At 41.3% G+C, this 22,236-nt stretch overlaps 1 protein-coding gene across 1 annotated transcript; it reads right to left on the bottom strand.

The window, feature by feature from the left end:
* Positions 1-650: 650 nt before the first annotated feature.
* On the bottom strand, positions 651-13,319 carry tmem198b (transmembrane protein 198b). Its single transcript, XM_059571411.1, has 4 exons — positions 13,145-13,319; positions 11,431-12,012; positions 2,698-2,900; positions 651-852 (listed from the first exon to the last, which is right to left on the bottom strand). The coding sequence occupies exons 1-4, from the start codon at positions 13,311-13,313 to the stop codon at positions 697-699; spliced, it is 1,110 nt and encodes a 369-aa protein (XP_059427394.1). The 5' UTR covers positions 13,314-13,319; the 3' UTR covers positions 651-696.
* Between the last annotated feature and the right edge of the window lie 8,917 nt (positions 13,320-22,236).

The raw sequence follows: 22,236 nt of genomic DNA on the forward strand, positions 1-22,236 counted from the left end.
CAGTAATATGGCTCTTTGCCCTACAGCCTTTCTGAAACGAGGCTAAGGAGTTGGATTCTCCTGAGAGAGTTTCATAGTGGTGTCTCGAAGGCAACCCTGCGTGACGGTTATTTGGTACAGTCCTGGGCCGGAATGCGGGATCTCACAATACAGACACTGACTGGTAGAATCTACAGACTTTACTATGAGAGGAGGAACGGCTGACTTCAAAATGGCAGTCAGCGTTGTAGTACAAAGACTAGATTCAGCACCAACTGATGAATTTGTCACAAACAGAAATGCAATATCGGGAAACATTGATGAACGGGCAACACACTAATTCACCACAGACGTTTTTTAAAAATAATTTGACAGAATGGAGCCCAGATTGATTTTTTTTTTTGACCACCTCATCATGGTTTATGTATTAGGTGAACAGAATGCCACGTCTCAGGCACATGTTCAGGTAAAGTTTGTTAGTGTAATTATGTTTGTGAAAGCAGCTCTTTAATACAACCATGGTCTCGCAATGATGCATCCAGTATTATTAAGTGCTTTCATTGTTCAGTTCTGAATGGGGAGGAGACCCAAGTCTCTGTGCGTGCGGGACCCAGGGTCAGGTCAGCACCGAATGAGAGAGTGTGTGTGTGTGTGTGTGTGTGTGTGGGGGGGGGGGGGGGGGGGGTTGGGTTGGGGGTTGTGAAAAAGTGAGTGTGGTCAGACCCGGACATGTGGTCCGACCCCAGAAGTGAGAGGGACCCTGGATCCACAGTCATAGTCCATATCCACACTTGTGTGACCCGCAGCCATCAGCCCACCCGCTGGATAAGCACGTCCATCCACCTGTCTTTCCCGAAAACTCTGGATGTAGCTCTGCCAGAGAGAAAAACACATAAATGAAAAAAATAAAATCAAATAACTACATTATTAAACAAGGCCAAAGTTACTTTTAAGTAAATGCGTGTCTTTCAGAGTTTTTCCAGCTTTGTAGGACAAACTGTTTTACAAAATTAAAGTTATGATTAGACTACAGTAATTATGATTTAATTTGGCATCATTTCAGAACATCAGAATTCAATGCAAGTTCATTTCTGTCACAAATTTTCAATGTTTAAAAGGTATTTTTAACTTTCATTAATACGTTCAAAATCATATTAGTTTATGTTAAAATGCATAGAATCAGATAGCTAAATTTATCAACTTCTCCCAAAAGATTTATTTTTGTAACATTATAAGTGTCTTTACTGTCACTTGTGATCAATTTAACAGGTTCTTGATGAATAAAAGTACTTTCTTTAGGCTTTTTTTGTTTTTGAATGGTAGTGCATCATGGTTTTCAACATTGATAATAATAAGCAATGTTTCTTGAGGACCAAATTAGCATATAGGAATAATTTCTGAACAATCATGTGACTCTGAAGAGTGGAGTGTCGCTAAAGACTATATTCAGCTTTTCCATAACAGGAATAAAACAGGAATACATTACATATATATAAATACATAATATACTTTTTTTTATTTTTATCAAATGTAAAAATATTTTTCAAAGTTACAGTTTTTACTGTACTTTTTCTACTGTATATACACAATGTGTTTCTAACATGAATAGAACATTATCAGCTTAGTTTTGAAAGGGTTTATTATTATTATTTCAGATAAGTTTTCTGCTTCCTTAGAAAACAGTGTGTATTTTAAGAACTTTAAATGTTTTTTATCAGTACTTAAATGTCTTAAACCTTAAACAAACATTATGTGGTTGAAAACACTGAACGGTTGTTATAAATCACAAGTGCTAAGCGAGTCTTTCTGTCTCAGTGCCAGTCAAAGCACAAAAGCAGATTTGAATTTAGTAGTTGATCACATGACGTACTAAATGTTCTAATCACACTGGTGTGACTGTAAAAGCCAAGGACCTGCTTAGAGTTATCATTATGGTGTTATTGTATGCATCAGAGGATTAAATAAAATCTCCATCCAGATAATTAGAAAAGTAATTAGTTTTAATAAAAACATCAAGGAATTCTTTACAGGGACATTATTTGTAGTAACATTTTAAGTTTTGGCAGCGTTTTTGTCACTTTCCCATTAAAGGGATAGTTCACCCAAAAACTGGCAGATCGGCAGATCGCAGACTTATATGTGCATTACTGCCACCTATCTCTCAAATGGACCCTTGAAACTCCCAATTGAGATTGTAGATAAGAGTGTCAATGGTCCATTTGAGAGATAGGTGGCGGTAATGCACTTATAAGTCTGCAATCAGCCGTAAAGCAAGAAGAAGAAGAATATGCCTAATCGCAGGCTGTGTCGAGGATGCGTGCTCAGTACAGTTTAGACAGTTCAGGCATTGCATTGCATCAGAGGTAAAAAACATAAATACTGTGCAGTTTCTTGCACAGATGGATCGTTTCGTGTCTTTACATATCAATGTATCGTCACGAGTTGCAGGGTTTAATTTGGTTTTGTGTATGTTTTTTTTTGTTTTATTGTACATTTTAGCCTTTTTTCGCATTCACATCCATTACAAGACTGATAGAATACAAAAGTTTGAGTTAAAAATCTCAGTTTTATATTCTACTGAAGAAACAAAGTCACCTACATCTTGGATGCCCTGGGGGTAAGCAGATAAACATCAAAATTTCATTTTTTTGGTGAACTATCCCTTTAAGTTCCACCCTGATCTGCAATATATGTGTAGGATGGTGTGTGTGGACTCACAGGAGAAAGCACATCTCCATCAAAGCGTCGTATAGGGTTGGGTTTCCTGCGGTAGGCGGGCTCTGGGTGCAGGGCTTTGGCGGCATGTGTGTGGTGTGCGTTCTGTGGCTGCTTCCTCTTTTTCTTCCTGCCGCTCTCCCTCCTCTCCTCCTTCTGACGTATTCGCATAAGCTGAACTCGCCGCTGCTGGTGACTGATCATCACTGAGAAAGAGAGAAAGCACATTACATAACAGAAACATACATATTGAACATTGTATGTTTTGTCTGTACAATAATTATCCATGTATATTTATGACTTGCATACAAAAAAAAAAAAGAATGGTAACGTGGACCTGCCAGTTAGCGGCTTCCTCCACACTTCCTTTACTTTAGTGATCTGTTCTTCTCTCATGCATACTCTTTAAAATCCTACATATGTAAATTTACATGGCCACATAAGCTTTATATATAATGTAATAATAATTAAATATACATTGAAACAAAATAATAAATACTATTTCACTATTCACGATCACCATACTACTACTACAAATTTTTTCCCCAGTACAACTGTTCAAATGTTAAACCATCAAGCTTTAATTTTGTTGGAAAGCTACTGGGATCCCTTAAAGATGTGATAAAACTGAAATAGTGACAGAACTTTTCTTCTGTATCATGATGCACATGTGAGTAATGGACCATCAACAAAGAAAAAAGTAGGCAAAAAGTAGACTTGGTTGTATGCATAGATTGATTGTTGATAGGATTTAGACACATGGAAAAGTGGAAAGTTGAAAGTGGATGCAGCTGAATACAGGGCCGCTGCTGGCCAAATGGGTGCCCTAAGCAGGATTGTATTGTTGTGCCCCCCTCCCTCAAATATGATGGAAAAAAACCACCTACTATAGGGGTGAAAATAGAACTTTAATCAAATAAAAAAGTAAATGAATAAATTGTATTATTTACAAATTACAATTGTAGCTCTCGACATTTACCTATGGCTACAACTTAATTATGACTCTAATTTATTTTATAGTCTCAAGCATTCAGAAATCATGCAAAAGAAAATTAGCAGTTTTACTATGATAAAAGCATGGATTATTTTTGTAAGGGTTGTGATATGCATGTTTTTTTTGTTGAAGAAATTATAAAGGCTGTGTCAACTATAGCAAAAAAGTGGCCAAAAATGAAAGATTAAGTGAATATTTGAATTAAATGTTTGGTCAGTAGCCTAAACAAGGATTTGATTGTCCTGTGTAACAGCAGCAAATACATTTGGCTCCCTTTGCAGGCATGTGTAATAACGTACATAAATTGTTTATTTTGTATGTGCCTACATTATGTATTTTAACAGTGTTATTATTAACCAATCATTATTGCCTCATTTTTTTTTATATATATATAATGCATTTTAAGTCCTTTTAAAGGCTATTAATGGCTTAGGTCTGTTTTTATAGCAACAACAAAAAATATTACAGTATATTAAATTAAATTAAATTTAATTTAAAAATGTAATTAAATTTATGCATTTAGAAGACGCTTTTATCCAAAGCAACTTACAGTGCATTCAGGCTATAAATTTTTACCTATACAGTGCATTCAGGCTATCAATTTTTACCTATCATGGGCTTCCGGGGAATCAAACCCTCAACCTTGCGCTTAATAGCGCAATGCTCTACCAATTGATCTACAGGAACAATATTATATTAAATTATTATTTGAAGTAACAAAACCATGGTTAATTTGAAGTTACCATGGCTACAAGAATGATGATTTGTGGTGTTATTGTTAAAACCATGGGTAATTTTTGTAAGGGAACCTGAAAAAAAATAAATAATAATAATAATTCACAGGAATGTGCCTGAAAGTGATAAATGGGCCTTGTTTTTACCTAAATGATTTATAATTTATTTTAATATATATATATAAAAATTTATAAGGTGTGCATTGTAGCTCACACTTAAATTAACACATTACAATTGTTTTATGACTGCAAGTCTTTCTCCTCAAATGCTACGTTTGAACCCATGTGAAAAAGTAGCATAATTTACATGTTTCACAGTTTTTTTTATAAATATCAAACATTCAATTCAATTGTGCATTATAGCTGACACTTAAATGAACATTTACAGTTGTTTTTATGACTGTAAGTCATTCTCCTCAAATGCTACTGACGTTAGATAAGTGTATACCAATATCGCATGTAACTTTAGAGACCGTCCCTAAATTTGAGACTCTCGAACGTCCAACGTCGAGCCAACTTTAAGCCGTTGTTTTTTTTTTTAGTTTTTTTTTTTACTTTCTTTAGTTTTCTTTTCTCTGCACCAGCTTGCTGATGTCCTTTACCTGGGCATAGATGGCCATCCATCAGTTATGAACATTCAGCCGCAAACATGAGGAGCGAGCGGTCGCGAGCGCGGATGGGAGAATGGCGGAAGGTTTTTTTTTTTTTTTTTTTGAGAAACATCTCGGTTACGTATGTAACCTTGGTTCCCTGAATAGGGAACGAGATGCTGCGGTGACGTCACCACGTATGGGAACACCTTCGGTGTGACGAATGTCTGAAGCCCTATACCATCCCGCCAATCCTATTGGCCAAATAGCGCGTGGCACCGCCCAGTCATGCGTAGGCATATATATACCTGGTGCCGCGCGCCATTTACCTCAGATTTCATGACGAGAAGGGAAGAAAACTATCAAGGTACGGCACGGCCAGAACCGCAGCATCTCGTTCCCTATTCAGGGAACCAAGGTTACATACGTAACCGAGATGTTCCCTTTCATAGGTCACTTCGATGCTGCGGTGACGTCACCACGTATGGGAACGCTATACCATCACGCCTGACGTACCTGATAGCTTGGATCCAAGGAAGCATCTGCTCAAGCGGAGAGAACCCGGGAGCCAGGGGCCATCCTCACATCCAGACTGTAAGACCTGATAAAAGTGCTCGGTGAGGACCAACCTGCCGCAGCACAGATATCATCCATAGAAGATCCACTGAGAAAGGCTTGAGAAGAAGCCACTGCTCTTGTGGAATGACCTTTTACTCCTAAGGGCGAAGCGAGCCCGCGCGCCTCATAGGCCAAGGAAATAGCCTCCACCAGCCAATGGGACATGCGCTGTTTCGTAACTGCATGGCCCTTATTCTTATGTCCAAAACAGACAAACAGCTGGTCAGACTCACGCCATGGGGCAGTGCGATCCACATAAGTCTTCAACGCCCTCACAGGGCAAAGACTTAGATCTCCAGACTCTGTCGCAGCAGGAGAAAAGGCCTCCAGGACCACCTGCTGAAAATGAAAAGGATTAGACGCGACCTTAGGAACATAATTAGGCCTAGGTCGCAACAACACTTTCACAGAGCCTGGTGCAAACTCCATGCACGAGGGTGAGACAGAGAGAGCCTGTAAATCCCCAACTCTTTTAAGGGAGGATAAAGCCATGAGAAGAAGTGTCTTAAGAGACAGGAGCTTATCCGATACAGTTTCCAGGGGCTCAAACGGATGCCCTGACAAACCCAGTAACACAATGGATAAATCCCATGAAGGAACTCGCACAGGGCGGAAAGGCCTCAACCGTCGCGCACCCTGTATAAAGCGAGAAACCAGTGGGTGACGACCCACTGAAACACCACCTATATGCTCATGGTGAGCTGAGATAGCTGCCACATAAACCTTCAAGGTGGCTGGTGTCAATCCCTCCGAAAAACGGTCTTGAAGAAATTCCAGTACTGAAGCCACAGGGCAGTAAACTGGATCCACATCATGAGTTTCACACCATGTCATAAACAGTTTCCACTTGAAAGCATATAAGCGTCTCGTAGAAACTGCTCTAGAGTTCAATATAGTCTCGGTAGTTTCAGCAGAAAGACCGGGACATATCAACTCACTCCGCTCAGAGGCCACGCCCACAGGTTCCACAGATCTGGTCTGGGATGCCAGATCCGTCCCTGTGCTTGCGATAATAAATCCCGTCTGAGGGGAATCTCCACCGGAGAGCCCGCTAACAGATTGATGAGATCCGCAAACCATGGCTGTGTGTGCCATCGCGGAGCCACCAGCAACAGCTGTCCCACTCTGTCCCGCCGTATTCTGCATAATACCGCTGGGACTAGCCGAATCGGAGGAAACGCATACAAGCTGGTCCTGGGCCAGCTGTGAGCTAGCGCATCCAGACCCAGGGGTGATGGAGGGCTCAGGGAGAACCATAGCGGGCAATGCGTAGTCGTGCTCGACGCGAATAAATCCACTTCCGCTTCCCCGAAAATATGCCATAGGTGATTCACCGTTTGGGGGTGTAATCTCCATTCCCCTTGTTCCAGAGTCTGCCTGGATAATAAATCCGCTCCGAAGTTCAGTCGTCCGGGGATGTGAACAGCCCGGATCGACAGAAATTTGTCGTGAGACCAAAGAAGAATCCGCCTCGCCAGTCTGCACAGAGGGCGAGAACGTAATCCTCCCTGATGGTTCAGATAAGCCACGACCGCAGTGTTGTCCGTTCTGAGAAGCACATGACGGTCGGTCAGTAGACTCGAAAAATACTGGAGAGCCAGAAAAACCGCCAGTAATTCCAATTTGTTTATGTGCCAGCTGCGTTGTGCCGCTGTCCACACTCCGTGGGCTGGGCGCCCCTGACAAACAGCTCCCCACCCGGTCAAAGACGCGTCTGTCGTGACAGTCTCTCGGGAAGCACAAATTCCCAGCCGAACCCCGGTGAGGAGAAATTCGGCTGATGTCCATTGCTTTAACGACATCACACACCTCCGCGTCACCGAGATCGTTCGATGCGGAGAACAACGGGGTGAAATATTCTGTCGTTTCGTCCACCACTGAAACGGGCGCATGTAAAGCAAACCCAGGTGAATCACGGGAAGCGCCGCCGCCATTAGACCTAGTAGTCTGAGGCACAGTCTCACTGTCACTGTGTGACCCGCCCTGAAGTGCTGAACGCATGACATAATCGACTGAGCGCGCGGGGCAGAAAGCTTCGCTGTCATCGCGCGAGAGTCCAAATCTACTCCCAGAAAGGTAATCCGTTGAGAGGGGATTAATACACTCTTCTGGAAGTTTGCGCGTAAACCCAGGCTGTGTAAATGATTTAGCACAATATCTCGATGAGAGTGTGCTTGAGTCTGAGAGTGCGCTAACACCAGCCAGTCGTCCAGATAGTTTAACACACGGACGCCCCGGAGCCGCAACGGGGCCAGAGCTGCGTCCATGCATTTTGAGAATGTACGGGGAGCTAGCGCTAAGCCAAAGGGAAGAACGCGGTACTGATACGCTTTGCCCTCCAAAGCGAATCTGAGGAACTTCCGGTGTCTCTCGATGATCTGAATATGAAAGTAAGCATCCTTCAGATCGATCGTGACAAACCAGTCGTTTGGTTGAATCTGAGACAAAATAGATTTTACCGTCAACATCTTGAATTTGCTCGACCTGAGTGTAAGATTTAGACGGCGTAAATCCAGAATGGGTCGTAATCCGCCGTCCTTTTTTGGTACCACAAAATAACGGCTGTAAAACCCTGACTCCATCTGAGAGGGGTGTACTTCTTCTATAGCCCCTTTGCTCAGTAGAGCTAACATTTCCTGTCTCAGCACCGCCATGTCCATCGGTTTTATCACCGTGGAGAGAATTCCGCGGAAAGGGGGCGGGCCTTTCCGAAACTGAATGGTGTATCCGTGACAAATTGTGCGTAACACCCATTGAGAAATGCCGGGCAAGCGTTCCCACGCGGCCCGAAACAATATTAGCGGTTTCAACATGTTCGTTTCCTGCAGCGCTGTTGCACACATAGAAATGTCCGGGCACGAAAGACTCATGGTGTTCGTGCACAGGGGAAGTATATGCAGAGCAGGCGTTGTATCTCGTTGTACGTAATCCTGAAACATGTCCACGGCAGGAATTAGGCCAACAGATTGAGCATCGGGCTCTGCCGCTAGCGAAACAGCGGCGGCTGAGCGAGCCGTCATGACGGGCCGTTCGATGAAGACCCTTTGAAGCGCTCCTCGAGCTCTGAAAACTGGATCGTGCATAGTGTCTGAGGAAGCGATTGGTGTTACAGTTGGCTCCAATGCTGTTCGAGGCGCTGTTTGCGGCGAAACAGTCAGGGTTTGAGCGTGGGGACTGCAATGAGAGTGTTGGATGCGCGAAAGCGGTCCAACAGCGCTCTCTAGCGGAGGGCACAGTCCCTGGCAGGCAGCGAAAAAATCAGGAGCTGCTGTTATGTGCCCGAGGGCGAGAGGCCTTGGCCGTCGAACTCAGGTTCAATCTTTTTCGCTGGCGTTGTTGAGCCGGTGGAACAACCCTAGGGCCCCAGTCCTTGCGAGGGGGCGCCATAGGTGAAGGCTCTTCCCGAGAGGGCACTTGCTGGCGGTGAGAGGAGGTTGAGCGAGAACGCGCGGGCGCCTGACGGCGTTCAACCTCTCTGGGTCTGCGGGGAATCAGCTGGCGGAAAGCGGCTGATTGTTGTTTCGCTGCTGTGAACTTCTCCACCACTGAAGTGACCGCCTCTCCAAATAAACCGCGCCATGGAATGAAGCGAAGCAGCCGCTTGACCAGCGGCCATATAGGATTTTCCCACTAAGCTAGACGTGACTCGACACGCCTTCGAGGGGAGGAGGGGGCGGGACTTCCACGCCGCGGCCGAATTAGGCGCAAGATGTTCGGCGAGAGTCTCTTCTATCGGCGGTATCGCTGTATAGCCGTGACTCGCCATGCTCGAAATGGTGGCGAAATCCGCGGCTGCAGCGTTCGTGATGCGCGCCGCAAACGGCTGTTTCCAGGACCTCGAAACCTCCTGGTGGAGGTCCGGGAAAAAGGGTAAAGGCCTCCGGGGCTGCGCAGGTGTCCGACTAGTTAGAAAACGGTCGTCCAGCTTCGAAGAAGGTTGGGCCTCGGCCTTCTCAACCTCCCATTCCAGCCCCAATGTAACCACTGCACGGGAAACCACATCCAACAGCTCACTGTAGGAGGGGGAAACACGCCTCTCCTGTCCACTAGGAGGGAGAGGGCTCGTGTCGGCCGCGAAGTCCTCAGACCCCGAGGCCGCAGTGGAAAGAACGTCGTCATCATGACGGTCACAACCGAAGGAGATGGCACTACATGCCCCCGGTGTGGGCCGTAAATCCTCACAGGAGAAAACGACAGGTTCAAAAGTTTTCCTGTGTATTAGGGTAGGGGAGAGCGAGCGATGTGGAGAGTAATTTTCCATCGCTGAACTGTCCTCGAGCTCCATGTCACACGTGTCACCCCAAGCTATCACCTCGTGCGGTGCCTCGGCAGTCGCAGAAGTGGTGTGGCGGGGGTTAGACACGGCGACATCGGAGAATACATCTACCCTCGAGCGAAGGACCCTGAGTCGCAGGCCATCGCAATGGGGGCATGAAGAAAGGCCGCTAAGCGCCTCCTGTGCGTGGTGTAAGCCTAGGCAGACTACGCACCTGTCATGAGTGTCCCCCTGAACGATGTACCTGGTACACGGGTCCTTGCACTTCTTAAAACTCATCGCGTCCGCGGAGAGGAGTATACTGCTCGTGATGATTCGCTGAGAACGCGAGACAATAGGGCACAGAAGATTCGCTTCGTACTGAAGGAATGAAATCTGAGGTAAATGGCGCGCGGCACCAGGTATATATATGCCTACGCATGACTGGGCGGTGCCACGCGCTATTTGGCCAATAGGATTGGCGGGATGGTATAGGGCTTCAGACATTCGTCACACCGAAGGTGTTCCCATACGTGGTGACGTCACCGCAGCATCGAAGTGACCTATGAAAGGGAACTGGGATGGTGCCCCCCCTGGGAGTTGGTGCCCTACGCACACTGCGTACCCTGCGTATAGGGAGCGGCGGCACTGGCTGAATACGAGCTTGCAGTGGCGAGTTTAAGTGGACTAAATGATTTAAGTCCTGCATACATCATCAGACAGAAGTGGGGCGTTTTCACTAGAAGGTACATTTATGAGATTTTGATTTAAGGTGTAAAAGGTGAAAATTAAATATATGCAATGAATGAACCTTCCAGAATAAGATCTATAACGTGTTTTAAAAAACAAATCCATTTCATGCCAGCTTCTTCTCTTTATAAATGCTCCTGAAACACAGGATCATAAACCGCATGTGTGTAAAGAAGCACAGTGCCACACTTTGCTTAAAATCTGCCGTGCATATATTTATCTAATTAAATTGCAGCCTTACTACTAATAATTCATAATCACACTAAGACACATTACAATTACATTTTTTTTTCAATTAATCATTCTGCCCTTGCATGGACTTTACCACTTTTATGGTACTTTTACTGTCATGTTTGGAGTTTGAAATATCTGTTCTCATTCCCTTTCAAAAGAATACTTTGCATGTTCTATTAAACTTCTCATGTGTTCCTTGGAAGAAAGGAAATCATACAGTTTTGGAATGCCGTGAGGGTGAAATAGTGCCAAACTTTCATGTTTGGGTGAACTCTTTCTTTAAGAAGTTGGACATTATAAACCATTCAGTGAACACACAACTTTACTGTATTGAAAACAAACAGAGAGACATGGAGAGCCTCTCCATGAACTGATACTCTGCTCTGCATTACGTTTCTGTGATGATCATCATTCACACAGGCCTGAGAGCACACCAACAGACAGGAACCATCTGCTGTGCTGCACACATTCATCCAACCTTCTCTCCCTCTCCGGTACAGTAAATCCACAAGAACAATGTGTCATATATTCCAAACAACACTTTGTCTGTCCCTGACTCACCCTTCGTGTGGGAGTAGCCCTCTGCCGTCACTCTCCATTGCACCAAAACACCCAGCAGGGCGAGGGCAGGCCAGGCTCCCAGGACCACCCACGTCGGCCAGCACACCGGCTCCCGGGGGCCCGTTTTCACCCGCTCGTAAATGTACCTCACCAGCGCGAAGAGCTCTACGAAATAATCCGTAGCCACAACTATCACTGCAGCCCCAAACACGGCCGTGGAGAGGGTGGTGAAGCATCTCTGCCACTGCAGAGTGAGGACGGCGAACAGCATGCCCAGGCCCAGCAGGACGCCCAGGGGCACCCATACTGACCGCGGGGGGTTGGAAGACAGCTCCTCCATTCCTATCAGGGTCCCGATGCCCACCAGCAGGCCCAGGAGCAGCCCCACCATGAAAAGCCCAACGCTGCGTACCAACATGGTCACTAGGCCACACAGGGTGCCGATGCCCAGGCCAATGCCCACGCTGGCCTCAACGCTCAGCTGCGTGTCCAACACTCGCTCCTTGTAACAGAGCAGGAAGATGATTACAGAACCAAACATGAGCCCCGTGAGGAAGAGTACAGCCTTAAAACAGCGGTAACCTGCAAAACAGAGAAAGAACAGGAGGTGAGAACTGAGTGAAAAAATTCCAGAAAGAGTGAAGGAGGGAAAAGAAAAAGATAAAAATAGCTAGAGATAAACACCAGAAATGCACAGAGTGGCTGATTTCACAGCTCAGGAATAGCTCAATAGTGTGAGACCACGATTCTGCCTAGTTTCTAAACAGTTCAACACATTCCAACACTTTCAATATGGAAAATTGACTTTTCAATTTCACTTAGGATTATACACTTCATGTATAATATTTCCAGCTCTACCATCGTAAAACTTTTTTACAAGGAGACGCACAAATGTGAGGAAAAGCCAGTAGAGATGTACCCATATTATTTCTGGCTGACACTCCATACAGACAAGCCAATTATTATTTTCATGATATGGAAGATATACAAATTCTATACAATGTTGTCTATATAAATATTAAACAAATATAAAATACCTAAAAAAGTAAATAAATAAAAAATCATTTTAAATGCTACAGATGAATTTAGGCATCACAATATTACAACGTACATTATAAAAATGAATGTTTTACTCACTAAAAAGTCTAAACTATCATTAAGTAAGCAGAAGGCATGTAGTAGAAACAAATTTTTATACAAATCATGTTATTAAAAAAGAGGCCTTTAAATTTCATACATCAATCATCTTTAAATGTTAACTTTAAGCAACCATTAGATGACAGCAAAGGTGATCTAAAATGTAAAATAGAGGAAATGAGCATGCAAATTCAAATATTCAATACTGACCAATACTTCTAAAATAAAATTAAAATCTAGTATAGCTGATAACAATAAAGAACTGATATCTTATTTATCCCTATTACACAGTTTGTCTCAAATAGACTGCAGAAGTGCAGTTATACAAGCCATGACCTTATTTAGAACCTCATGAAATATTCAAAAGTGGGCAAAAATACACAGAAACAGACTGAAAAATTTAAAACCATCATCATAACCCTGACCCTGAATAATTCTAATAATGAGAGACTGGGGGTAAAAGATCAAATGCTATCTATAAGTTTTTGCCTATAAAAATAATAACATCATTTTTTTTTCAGGTAATACAAATATTGCATCATGGTGATGCATAAGTAAACATGAAATCTCAACTCACCAAAGAAGCAATAGATTATTCCGAAGAGACAGCACATAGAGCAGACCACTGAGGGGACCACCTCATAACGTCGCCCCGCGCCGTCATTACAAGGTTCCAACTGCTCAGGTCCAGCTTCTCTTGAGGGAGGGGCCAGCTTAAAGGCTAGGGTCTGCAAGGTGGACGTCATGGTGAGCGTAGTAGGGAGGGGGTGACTGAGGGAAGGGGGAGAGGCTGGGAAATCAGGGTACACCTTGCATCCACATGAATCTACCTGTAAAAGAAAGAAGAAAATAAATGTTATAGAAAACCTTAGCTCACAAAAACATAATATTGGAAGACTAGAAGTTGCAAATTCAAAAGCAGCTTTACAGAAAATCATAATGTTAGTGTTAAAAATATCTTATCTTCATTTAAAAGTTAGCAGATTAAAGCTGGATGAGAATATAGAATACAAGAACTCGAAAAGTTGAGATCATCTATATAGTATATATTGCCCTACAAAAATGTACTGTATGTATAAGTCTAAAGTTGGAAATACCTATATATAAGGCTGGATATAAAACATATCCAACTTGATACAAAGAGCTGTGTAATGATAAAGAATTATGCAGCTAAGATTACAGTACACTAGAAAAAAGGCACTGTAGCACCTTTACAAAATTGTACTTTTTTTTAAAGATACTGCCCCAGTGACAGCTTGTGTACCTTTTTTCTAAAATTGCACATACTGCTTTATGTGATGTATACAGGTAAATAGGCTAAGATTTATACTGTATATCCACGTTAATAAATTACTGAATGATATTTGACATTTATGGATATTATATCCGAAAACAGATTTGCTTTAGAAATATATTAAATCAAACATTAAAAAAAAAAACTCCCTTGTAGAACAATTAGCCAGGCCTATTTCTAGCACAGTATTCAGGTTTGACAGGTTTAGAATTATATTTACTCCACCCACAATCCAAAACAAAGAGGAGGTGAGAGACTCCATGTTCTTGTTTTCATTTTCTCCCTCGCTTTTTTGTTTACCCTTTCCCTTGAACTTAAAAATTGGGTCTGAGTCTCTTTGGAAGGGATTTTGGGTCATGTAAGGCTACCTTTATGGAACAAATGACACTACTGATATATAAAGCCATAACTCACTCATAGAAGTTTGCATTCCATTTATCCACTGCTTTACTCTTCATTCTCTCTCTTTCTTTACCTCCCCCCACTCACTTCCTCAACTGCACTGCTTGTTCAATCATGCCCTTCTCCTCGGTCATAGTTGTGGATCATTGTGTGCTTAAGGATGCCTAATAACTGTTCTGCGGTCAGGTCTTCTTTCGGTAAATGATAGCAATCTAATCAATGGCCACGTCTCCTCTGGCAGCTGTGCAATTGTTCTGGCACTGTTTACTACCGAGCTCAGCCAGACAACTTCAGTTCTTCTAATTCTTCTACTTTTTCTTTATCCATCTCTCTAATTTATGCAAATGCACTTTGACATTACAGTGAAAAGTAGTGATGTGTCAGAACTCTTAACCAGTAGTGGTGGGAACTGCAAAGTGGTTCATTTAAACTTCATTTAAATTAATTGCACCCATGATTTATAATAAAAACAGCCATTAAGAACATTCAAATCCTTTGCATTTGCAATGAACTATACTAAAATTCAGATTTTTAAAATTCATTGCAATCAATTGACTTCTATAGCTGAATAGTGATAATGTATAATTTATTGACCTAATCAAGTCACTTATATATAGTGTTAGGTTTATCTTTAATATTTTAGGTGCTGCAATTTAAAGGAAGTGAATTAAAAACTAAAAAATATTATTTTAGGGTGTTATAGTAAGAGTGGTCTGCCCAACTTTATCAACTTTAAAGCAACGCCATAATAGCCATAAAAGTTATGCTGCTTTTTTTTTTCTTTCTGCAGTGTTATGCACATCTGTGCTGTTTCTGAATGCAAAAACACATTCTACGAAACTCGCCTGATCTGGTGGGCATGGCCCTAAACCAACTTAATTATACAGCGTTTCCTTAAGACAGACTAGCCAACTAGTCATTCTGAAAACCCACTGAGGAGTAGATTATGAAACTGTAGTGCTGTATATCCCTAGCCCATAATTCCCCTGAAGCCAGTCTGAGTTGAACGTGAGAACATTGTTCATTTGGTTACACTCCCTCCCTATTTTCTCCCCAGCTTTGTCATACAAAACACATGCCTTAGTAATTATCTTTAACTTAGGGATAACCAAAGCTCAGTTTAAGTCAACCCCCACGTGGCAGAGAATCCCTGCCAAACCAAACTGCAATCCGGCACAGAGAGAAAAGAGAGCCATGTTTTCTTCATTAAACATCAATAGATCACCTATGCAGTCAGATGTCTAACAATAATGACCTTCCACTTCCTGTCTGTGACCATACCAATGAAAAGATGCAAAGCTTACCAGCTCGGGGGAAGGCGGTATTAACCAATAGAAAGGCAGCCTCCCCCTCCATAGCAACAGACCAGGAGCCAATTAGAGTCATTCTAGCTTGTGTGGCTCTTCTAAGTGTTGCTGTAGCATCATCATCTCAGCCTAAGGAACTAAAATAAACTGACCAATGACCTTCATACCCTCATTCATGCTTACACAAACATACACTACTGCTCTCCTAAACACTAACCTAAATTATTCCTAAACATGCACATCTTAGCACACAACAAGCCACTAGTCTAGGTAAGTGACAGTCAAAGTCTGATATGAGAAGATAGAGACTAATATATGGAAAAATGTTTGGGGAAGACAGATTTTGTGTTTTATTTAGTAGACTGGCATTTTTTTTAACGCAAAGTAATAAGCAATTTTATTCAGCAAGGATGCACTGAATTTATCAAAAGCGACAGTAAACCCTTTTCACAATCGTCTTAAAACATTTCCATTTTACGTTCTTCTGAACTTTCTATGCATCAGAATATCCAGAATAACATATCGTTTGTGCGTGTTTTTAAGCATTGCGGTTTAAAAACAAGTGATTTTAAGCCACTGAAATGCATTTAACAAAAGAGAACTCATTTAGTTTTATATGCCTTGAACAGTTAAATACACACACTTGTATGCATGGGTAAAAATGCCCAGCTTTGCTAGTATCTTCATGAACATGTAAGCCGAGAAAGACAACACATGTGTAACAGCATATTCGATCCGGGCAGCTCTTAAAGTGACAGCAGTCTAATATTCCTGCTGTCTGTCATTCATGCTAATCACAACAAAAGAAAGATAATCTCACACTTCTCTAAACTAAATCACTTTTGTAACTTTAATAAGAAATCTACATTTCATTTTCACAGTGAAGAATATGCAGTGTTTTCATAAATTTACTTTATACTATGGAGCATTTCTTATTTATTTGTTCTAGTGTACTTTTTTTTACTTTTTTGTTCTCATTTGTAAGTAGTGTTGTCACGATACCAAACTTATTGTTTCGATACCGATACCTAGTCAAGAATTGCGATTTCGATACTTTTTCGATACTTTTCCTGAAAGGGGAAAATACACTCTCAAATATCATTGCTGTGCTTTATTTTAAAATCGGGACAACATTCTAATCATATAACACACTAATAAATGAACATATGAACAGCATATATGTTAAACATTTGAACAAAATATGAAATATCAAAATATAAAAAATAAATTAGAGCAATGACATTCAAGGTAAAGAAAGAATAAATTTAGCAGCATTATCTCAGTTATCATAAGAAACATAAGAGTAATAAATTTATCTTGATTCTGAACTTTTAATAAAAATATGAACAGCGATTATATTAAACAATGTTTCTGAACTCAGAAGATTAAATGTCAAAAGATAAATAATATCAATTTAAGCAATGACATTCAAGTAAAAAAAAAAAAAAAGCAAATAAAATTTAGCAGCAATATCTGAGATATTGTAACTTATTCTGTCAGTCATTATTGCCTTTAGACGGTTTCAACGGCAACAACATAAACAAACGTTACTGCGCATGCGCGCTTTTGTGGCCTTAACTTAACTTCCGGTAGACTTCCAAATAAAATAAAAAAAAACAGCCAAGTCCCTCTAGAGTAGATATTTTTTTGATAACAAACAAAATATGTTTGCTGCGTAAATCAGGTGGACTTAATAAAAATGCAAATTAATTATTTGCCAGCAGGAGATGCTTTAAAGCGCGAGAAATAGAGGTTTCCCCAGTAACAGCTGTAAACAAAGAAGAGCTACGCTCACAAAAGTTGCGTTATCAGGCAGGTAACATGCAAGTCTTCCTTCAGAAACAGTGATATAAAAACACCCGTGCCTCGTTTTGATATTTAAACATATAAAATGTAAGGAATCATTTTTATTAGTAAACGCGCAGGATGTAACGTTACTCGTGTTTATTGAACGAAGCCTTTTTGAAAAAAGACCAGTTTTAAAATTGTGGCGAGTCTCCAAAAATAAATAAATGTATGGGAAACACATCCCACAGCACAACCACACAAGCACCTGAGCCCAACTTCAGTCTACTATCACCTTAACTTTAACTGCGTTTGTAGACGGCACAGCTAGCCAGACTGATATACACAACACAGACCGGAAGTTAACTTAGGGCCAGGCGCGTGCGCCCGATGAAACCGTCTATATGGACAGTGATTTAAAAAAAAGTAAAAAAAAGTTAGGCGCACCAGTGCAAAACATTAGTCTAGAGCCCTACATAAGAGACTTTTATCTTTAGCGATTTAGACAAACAGACAGATTTATTTCTCTAGTGCCAAGCTAAAAACAAACCGCAGAGTTATCTCAATTCTTCCACTGGTCTCTGGTGACGGTGAAATGAGTTAAACTGCTGTGAATTCTGAATCTGTCACTTTACAGAGGTTACCAGAGGTCACAGGGATGACCACATTCAAATAGACAACACCTCTTTACTGGTCATGCTGATATCATGACCTCTGGAGAGTCTTGCCCCGCCTGTTGTTAGCCAGTAGGTTGGACACTTGTAACTATGGTAACCTAATCTGACACAGCTGTTTGGTTTGTCTGGCTTCAATTTATCCTATTGTCTATGTTTGCCTTCTATTTTCTGAGCTCCTAGCCTCCCACTGTATTTGGTTCTTCCTTCCTTGCTGTTCTTCTGTAAAGCTCATTAATTACTTCCATCTGCAGTCGTTTTCCTCAACTTGCACTTCTTTCCACTTAAACTGAGAGGCTTAGCGGTTCCCCATCTTCATTCCCTGGAGGTGTTTTAGTAGATTTGGACACCTGTGCCTTTGTTTCTCACCTTAACTCACTTCGAGTTACCACTCATATTCACACTCTTGTATTTATCTGTCCTCCAGAGCAACAACATAATCAGATTACTGACAAACACTATATGATTCATCATCCACTGGTTCATCATTAGCCACCCAGTCAATTCTATCTTAGATAACACGTTCAAACAACCATTCAATTTATTTTACACCACTGTATGTTAAAAATGAGCACTCAAATTTAAATCTCTTTGTTTTGTTTGTTGTCCCTTCCATTCCCATCATTTTTCTGGTGAACTGAAATAGTCCAGTTTTTACAGTTAAAAAAAAAAAAAGTGTAACATGCAACAGGGAGAGGAGATGCAACATTTAACATTAAAATGTTAAAGTTGACCATTTGTACATATTTACACACTCAAGCGATTTTAAACCATTCCAGCACAAGAAGAGGCAAAAGAGATTTCAATTTGCACATGCACAGTGGTGCGTTTCAGACAGTGTGCAAACTGAATCCTCTTTGGAATCTCCTTGCTTTTGAACAGAAACATACAAATAAAATTATGATAAATACCTAATTATGATAACCTGCTGCTGACATTAATGCTACAACAAAACACAGCTTTGATTTGAAAGATTAATTTAATTTTCATTCATACACTTCAAACTATGCAGTGTTTTATACACTTATTACATTTTTGTACCTGAATTCTATAAACCTTATTTTACTTGTAACTTCATTCTTATGCATTTATCTATGCTTGTGATTTGTGCGTTTGTTCTTGTTTTTCACTTGTCTTTAACCATGTTTGAACTGTCTTAGTTAGGCTAGGTCTTTCTGTGGTATCAAATAAGTACTTAGATTTTATAATTTATAAATGGAAAGCAAAGTTCCACTGAAATATTTTTTCCCTTGCTGATGTGAAAAACATTCTGCTCTGTGATTCAAAAAAGTAATATGATCTGAACTGTGAGTTTTGTGATCCGTTAAACCACTCTTGTAAACTGATCCAACCTATCAACTTAACACAGAAAAGAAAATGTTAAAAGGGAACATTTTGTGAAAAAAATAGAATTTTCTATATAGCTTCTTTGATATATAAGACTTTCATATACTCTGCCGATACACTCATATGACAATATTCACAATTCACTCCCTCCCTAGTCTGCAAAGGCCATTTATGAAACCTAAGCAACAAAAATTAGTCATTTAGAATTTGTCACGTTACTGACATTAAAACCATGAACACATTTACATATTTCTCACATCTCAAATCAGTGCCTATTCAGTAGCTAGCTCTTTTCTGATGAGTGACAGTGTGAACTACATTGCCACACAGAGTTTATCAACAACTCTTAAAGATACAGTTGGAAAAATGTACTTAAAGGGTCATGAAACCCTAAACCAATTTTTCTGAGATTTTAACAGAGGTAGGTGTGTTTAACACCATAGAAGACAATGTTATAATCTGTAAAATTTAATAATAGGATATAAATGGTTAAATTTGAGTTTGTATCGGCTATTTTCGTCTTCCGGTTTTGAAATCTTCATCAAGTCCACGTCACAGGATGTGACGTTTTTCTGTACGGATCATACAGTGATGACTCATCGTTCTCTCATAATTATTAATGAGGCTGAGCCTTCATATCCAATGAGAAGACATTTCACTGAATTAATCATGATACCACGTGGATCTTTTCAATGATAGACCTGTCAAACAAACTGTGATATTGCGTAGTCGATGAGAGAGGCGATCATGGGACGCAAGTGTTTGTATGCGTGGTGCAAAAGTTCAAGCGCATTGCATAGCTTTCCCCGCGATGCTGCCAGGGCTAGAGTCTGGCTCCGTGCGGCTGGTTGGCCATCCACAACGGACACATCTAATTTATATATATGCAGCAAACATTTTTCTCGAGAGAGCTTCGCCTCTCGAGAAGTCCTCCACCTCCACAGAACCCTGCGCGCTGCCGTCACTGTATATTTCTATGTCGCTGTCCATCTTTACTATTGTTGTTCAGGTGGCGCGTCGATCTAGGCACGGAATTTTTTTTAAACCGGAAATCTATTATTTGCAAATATATTAATTTATAGTGTGTATATAAATGTAACGATATCAACCTTCATATTCATCCGGAAGAAGGAGGCGGGAACCGGCGGACAATCAAAAACATTTTAATAACAAAATAAACACAAAACAGCGCACCAGCCCCTCACGGACGACTGGTGCGCATAAAATAAAAACCAAAACACAACTAAAAGCCCAGGCCTGGTCCTCTCTCGTCCTTCACTGTCGTCGCTCCAGTTTTATATCCTTCCATCTCCTCCATGGGCCTCGAGACCGGTGGGACGAACAGGTGTAGTTCATCTCCAATCACTCCCCCGGCCTCGCTCCCATGTCCCTCGGCCCCGCCCCACTCGTCACAATAAAGTATATAGTTGTTTATAATGACATTATAATTAATATGTACATTTAATATGTTTTATTCAATAGAATTTGATGACAGGGCGTTCAGTTACTTTTGAAATGACAGAAATAGTGTCAGTGTATTGCCAGCTTTTAAAAAAAAAACTTTTTTTGCTTACGTTTTACGACACATTTGTAATGATATGCAATAACAGTTATCCCTGCCGTGCAATACCACATCCACACTCCCCTCCCCTTCTCACAGCCATCCACGCCCATTTCAGTTGCATTTTTCAAAAACAGTGTGAGCTAGACTTGCGCTGAAATAGGGGGGTTTCATGACCCTTTAAGGGATAGGTCACATAAAATGCTAATTCTGTCATTTACTAACCCTCAAGCTGTTCCAACCTTTTCTTCTCCGGACAAGCCTTTTTCCAGATGCCCCAAACAATCGGAAAGGGGCTTAATCTGAGAATATGACTTTGCCCCAGTCCTCAGCAGTCCATTCACTATGCTTTCTGCAGAAGATCAATCTGTCCCTGATGTTTTTTTTGGAGAGAAGTGGCTTCTTTGCTGCCCTTCTTGACACCAGGCCATCTTCCAAAAGTCTTGGCCTCACTGTGCGTGCAGATGCGCTCACACCTGCCTGCTGCCATTCCTGAGCAAGCTCTGCACTGGTGGCACTCCGATCCCGCAGCTGAATCCTCTTTAGGAGACGATCCTGGCGCTTGCTGGACTTTCTTGGATGCCCTGAAGCCTTCTTTACAAGAATTGAACCTCTTTCCTTGAAGTTCTTGATGATCCTATAAATTGTTGATTTAGGTGCAATCTTAGTAGCCACAATATCCTTGCCTGTGAAGCCATTTTTATGCAACGCAATGATGGCTGCATGCGTTTCTTTGCAGGTCACCATGGTTAACAATGGAAGAACAATGATTTCAAGCATCACCCTCCTTTTAACATGTCAAGTCTGCCATTCTAACCCAATCAGCCTGACATAATGATCTCCAGCCTTGTGCTCGTCAAAATTCTCACCTGAGTTAACAAGACGATTACTGAAATGATCTCAGCAGGTCCTTTAATGACAGCAATGAAATGCAGTGGAAAGGTTTTTTTGGGATTAAATTAATTTTCATGGCAAAGAAGGACTATGCAATTCATCTGATCACTCTTCATAACATTCTGGAGTATATGCAAATTGCTATTATAAAAACTTAAGCAGCAACTTTTCCAATTTCCAATATTTACGTAATTCTCAAAACTTTGGCCACGACTGTACATTATTGTTGTTCCTCTATGTCCCGCCTTTCTGAAACACAACGCTGATTGGCCAGCTATCATGGTGATTGGATGAATTACTCAAGTGTGTGACGGAAAGGTTACGCCCCTTACCACACTGTGATGCTGTGCCTGCGCGACGAGACAAAACCAATAAAAAAAATATTAAAAACGAGGCATTTGTTGC

The sequence above is a fragment of the Carassius carassius genome, chromosome 17 (assembly GCF_963082965.1).
Source record: "Carassius carassius chromosome 17, fCarCar2.1, whole genome shotgun sequence".
In the NCBI taxonomy this organism is placed as follows: domain Eukaryota; kingdom Metazoa; phylum Chordata; class Actinopteri; order Cypriniformes; family Cyprinidae; genus Carassius; species Carassius carassius.

What these genes read in the sequence shown, in the direction of transcription:
- tmem198b (XM_059571411.1), bottom strand. Translation starts at nt 13,313, where the DNA reads ATGACGTCCACCTTGCAGACCCTAGCCTTTAAGCTGGCCCCTCCCTCA. An exon ending in AATAATCTATTGCTTCTTTG is followed by an intron (nt 12,013 to 13,144) that starts GTGAGTTGAGAT and finishes TCTGTTTTGCAG; the next exon opens with GTTACCGCTGTTTTAAGGCT. An exon ending in ATGGAGATGTGCTTTCTCCT is followed by an intron (nt 853 to 2,697) that starts GTGAGTCCACAC and finishes TCTCTCTGGCAG; the next exon opens with AGCTACATCCAGAGTTTTCG.